Source organism: Neolamprologus multifasciatus, chromosome 7, assembly GCF_963576455.1.
Source record: "Neolamprologus multifasciatus chromosome 7, fNeoMul1.2, whole genome shotgun sequence".
In the NCBI taxonomy this organism is placed as follows: Eukaryota; Metazoa; Chordata; class Actinopteri; order Cichliformes; family Cichlidae; genus Neolamprologus; species Neolamprologus multifasciatus.
The window spans coordinates 39,279,929-39,284,170 of NC_140445.1; the positions used below are offsets into that span (position 1 = coordinate 39,279,929).

Sequence of the window (4,242 nt, forward strand, 5' to 3'; positions counted from 1 at the left end):
GTTTCAATGGGCCTTGCACGGAACCCCTCAGTGGAAGCAAAGAAACAACGAGATGTCCTTTGCGAGTACTTTGTCCTACCTGCAGGGAGTGTTTCATGGCAAGAAGACATGGTGTAGGAAGACAGAAGGGGTTTTTTTTTTGTTTAAATTGCCTTGTTTACTTTCCAAAAGTTACTAAATAAAAAAATAAAATTGTAAATACTGACAACAATAAATCTACCTCTGGGAAATTGCAAAAATGGTTTGCTTTATTACATAAATACAAAAATATCTTCCATCAAATTGTGCAAATAGTTCTGCCACACTCCACAAAATTGAGGTAGGAAAGACACATAGTAATAGTGTCACCAAGAAAATTCTAATGTACAATTTGAATTAACTGTTGGAACATTTAAAACAAGGGACATTTAAAACATTTGAATGAAGCTGTAATTTAATGGACTGTGTTTACACAGTGTTGGGGAGTAACGGAATACATGTACCGCCGTTACGTATTTAAAATACAAAATATGAGTAACTGTATTCCGTTACAGTTACAGTTTAAAAAGGTGGTATTTAGAATACAGTTACTTTGTTGAAATAAATTAATTACATGGCGGTACTTCCCTGTTTCATATTGTCACGGGTCAGGACTGTTTGGGTTTTGTTAGACAGCTATGTTCTGTTGTTCCAGGCGGCAGCGTTACAGTTGCCATGGTTACAGGGTGACGCTCTCTCTCTGCGTGTTTCCTAGGTGAGAGAGGCCTTTTTGTTGTTGTTGTGCTAAGCTAATAGGCAGAATGCTACAGGCATAGCTCTAAAGAATGTAGCATCATGGGCAGTGTAGTCCGTACTGCAGGGAGAATGGACTGCCATACACGTTATGTGTCTGTGAGCGAGGGAGGGAGAAAAAGGAAAAGTACGAGCTGTCATCGAGCAAAAACGGGAGCTGGAAGCATGTAAATATAATAATAACCACTGCAGCCAAGAAGAGTGCCTGACGAGCCCAGTTGTAAGTAAGCTATTAAGACTCGACTGTACACCGTGTTCGTGTTTTCCTCCAAAAACAATAAGTTCCGTTGGAGCAGCCTTTCAACGCCTCTCTCTGTCTCTCGCTAGCAAACTTGACCCAGACAACAAAGTAAAGCTAGTTTTTGGCTACGAGCCCGACACAGAACCCACCGTATTAGCCAGAGGTCCCTTTACTACGGTTCAGACCCGCGGACCTTCAGTAACAGTAATAAATCACAGCAATAGTACTTTCATGTAGTTGTAAACAGCATGATAATATATTAAGTAATCCAAAGTATTCAGAATACGTTACTCTCATTGAGTAACGTAACGGAATACGTTACAGAATACATTTTGGGGCATGTATTCTGTAATCTGTAATTAAATACATTTTAAAAGTAACCTTCCCAACACTGTGTTTACAGCAGGAACTAGTAAAGTTGAACTAGTAAACTTGAAAATATTCTTAGATATAACTGTTTGAAATTTATTATTTAAGTTACTCAGAGTTGAGCATTTTCAGAAAGGACATTGGCTGGGTTGATGGGGCCTGGCAGTCTGGGGGGGCTGGACCTGATGAGGTTGGGTGGGATACCAAGGTGGCCTAACCTGCGAACCTGCAAATTGCGAATGGTGGCCTCCCTGCTTGGCCTCCTGCGTGTCATAAATCATGTTCATGATGTTTCTCTTGAGCCGCAGCTGTAGAGCTCTGTCCTTTATGTTTCTCAACTCTGAGGCTACTTGTTGGCCAAACAGCTCCTCAGAATCTGCATTAGATGCCGATAGCGTTTGCTGGACCTGCTGAAGCAGGGAAAGTTTGGTCATCTCAATGCTGTGCTCTGCTGATTTTGGTGCATGTTTTTGCACTCTAGGTCTTTTAACAAGCCGACCTGTGAACTCTGAGATTGGTGGACTGTTTGAGGTGTTTTCCTCTTCCTGGCTCACTGAAACTGGGCTAGTGGTGTTTGAAGACATAAGGACATCTGCTTCAATTCCCATAGTGGACTGATCCTCATCTCCCTCCTCTGTTGCGCCTATGTCCTCTGACTCTGTTCCAAGCTGTAGGAAACCGTACTAAAAGCAGACAAAGGGAAAGTGATAAAGATCTAAACAGTATTAGTTACATCAGACACTAATTTTACACTATATACTTTGTGGCATTTATTTTACTAAAAACATTTCAACTGAGAATTACCTTTGACATCATTCACCACAAATATCCCTTCATAAGGTGTGTGTATCTGTGTATGCTTTTAAACTACTTGGTTATGAACTTACTCTCAGAGTGGACTCAGTCTATCTATGGAAAACACGTGCCTTCAAGAAATCCAAATGTTTTAAGATCCAGGTCTGTTTGGGAGTTGGTGGTTTCTGGCCACTGCCACTAGGTTTCAATTTGAGCAGTTTGCCATACTGTGTCCGAAGTGATGCAACCCAGGTTTTCACCTCATTCACTGAAAAATTTACATTAACATGTACTTTTTATTTAAATAGTTCAGATTCAAAACTCTCCTCATACTAAAGTTAAAACTGCAGTTTGAGGGAGTGTTTACTTGGAAATTAATTATAAAAATAAATATTTCTGAAAGTTGATTTATAGGGTTTTACATCTGTCTCTTTCTCTCCCTCTCTTTCACTCAGTCACAAACACCACTACCACCATCAACTTTGCTAAATTGCTAATGACAAAAAATTTCCAGGAAGCTGCAATTGGGCAGCAATCTCCATCCAACTCCTGTCACGTTTGTTGCGGTCATGGTAATTTTTTTGAAGCCACATCAAAAAGGCTTGCCAAAGTTCAACCAGTTGTGCCTCCATCGCTTGTGTCCAGACAATACGCTGCGCTGCCGTGCTACTCTGTCTTTTTTGCTGACGTTTATGTGTTTGCGCGTGCGCAGTGTGTGAAGCTGTGGTGACACCCTCACGATGACCAAGTGATTGATGATCGGGAGCTGGTTGTGAGGTGTCAATCGCTTCTCGTTACCCCACGTATACTACACGATGCACAACGCACGATGAAGGCCAAAATCGGGCCAATCACCAAAGTGGTTGCACGACTGAAAAATCGGCTCAAAATGGGCCAAAAATTGCAGTGTATGCCCAGCTTAATGCAGTGAAATTCAGCAAAAGGCAGCCAGAGCTCCACAGCTTCAAACACAAAGCAGGAAAATGTTCATGACAATATCAGCACAAAGACCAAAAAAGATGATATAGAGTTCAAGGAACTCAGTGAAGCTTCCAGGCACTGATTAAGAATAAAACCTGCACAAGCTAGAGGTGAAGTTGGCCGTGAGGGATCAGTCACTGGTCCCCTGGCAACCACCAGTCCAACATTTGAGAATGGGCTGACCAGTCACTAGGGAGAAATGTGTATTCCCCAACAAGTTGCTTGAAAACCTTCTTATGATTGCTTTCAGCGCCTGCAGTTTGCATGGAAGATTTTTTTGTCACGGTCCTGGCTCGATGACCCAGTGTTTTGTTTATTATTATTGTTCTATAATTTCTTTGCTGTAAGTGACTTGTGTTCTGATCTGATATTTGGTTTTCATCATTGTTATCACTAGTGTTTAAGCTTCTTTCTCTGTATTTCTACTGCTCTACCTCTCATGTGTTTTCTAGTTCTTAGGTTTTCCATGTGTCTCTTTTAGTCCAGTGTCAAGTCTGTGTCTTGTGTGTGTGAATGGGTGAATGACTGAATGTAGTGTAAAGCGCTTTGGGGTCCTTAGGGACTAAGTAAAGCGCTATACAAATGCAGGCCATTTACCATTTACCATTCCTGTTTTATTTTGAAGGGCTATGTCTCATGTCAGTGTTTCTAGTTTCGCTTCCTCTGTCTCGTTAGGTCTCATTCCTCCCAGCTGTGTTCCCTTTCTGTCTCTAATTCCTCGAGGACTTCCTCAGTGTATTTACGCCCCATGTTTCTTTGTGTCAGTGTTGCGTCGTACCCTCAGATTGTGCCTGTGTGTTCCAGTTTGTGTTTTCCCTGGTTTGGTTTATGTTTTTGTTTTCTGCCAGCAATAAAGCTGTGGTTTTTGAGTTGCATTCAGTCTCCAAGTCCTGCATTTGGATCCTCACTTCCGCCTGCTCACACACAGAGCCCTGACATTTTTATATAATACAGACATGAGTAATATTACCTGCATAACCAGGAGCAGTACTTTATACAGATAACTGGAACTACTATGTGCATAAAATGAGGATTTTTAGCTGGGCTGGGTCATAAGTCAATTCTGGGTCATGCTTGGCATGGAG

At 41.5% G+C, this 4,242-nt stretch overlaps 1 protein-coding gene across 1 annotated transcript; it reads right to left on the reverse strand.

The window, feature by feature from the left end:
* Positions 1-400: 400 nt before the first annotated feature.
* Positions 401-3,200, reverse strand: LOC146514848 (uncharacterized). The gene is made up of 3 exons (XM_085164558.1): positions 2,691-3,200; positions 2,302-2,447; positions 401-2,064 (listed from the first exon to the last, which is right to left on the reverse strand). Exons 1-3 carry the CDS (start codon positions 2,806-2,808, stop codon positions 1,510-1,512), a joined length of 819 nt encoding a protein of 272 aa, XP_085020684.1. The 5' UTR covers positions 2,809-3,200; the 3' UTR covers positions 401-1,509.
* Positions 3,201-4,242: the final 1,042 nt, after the last annotated feature.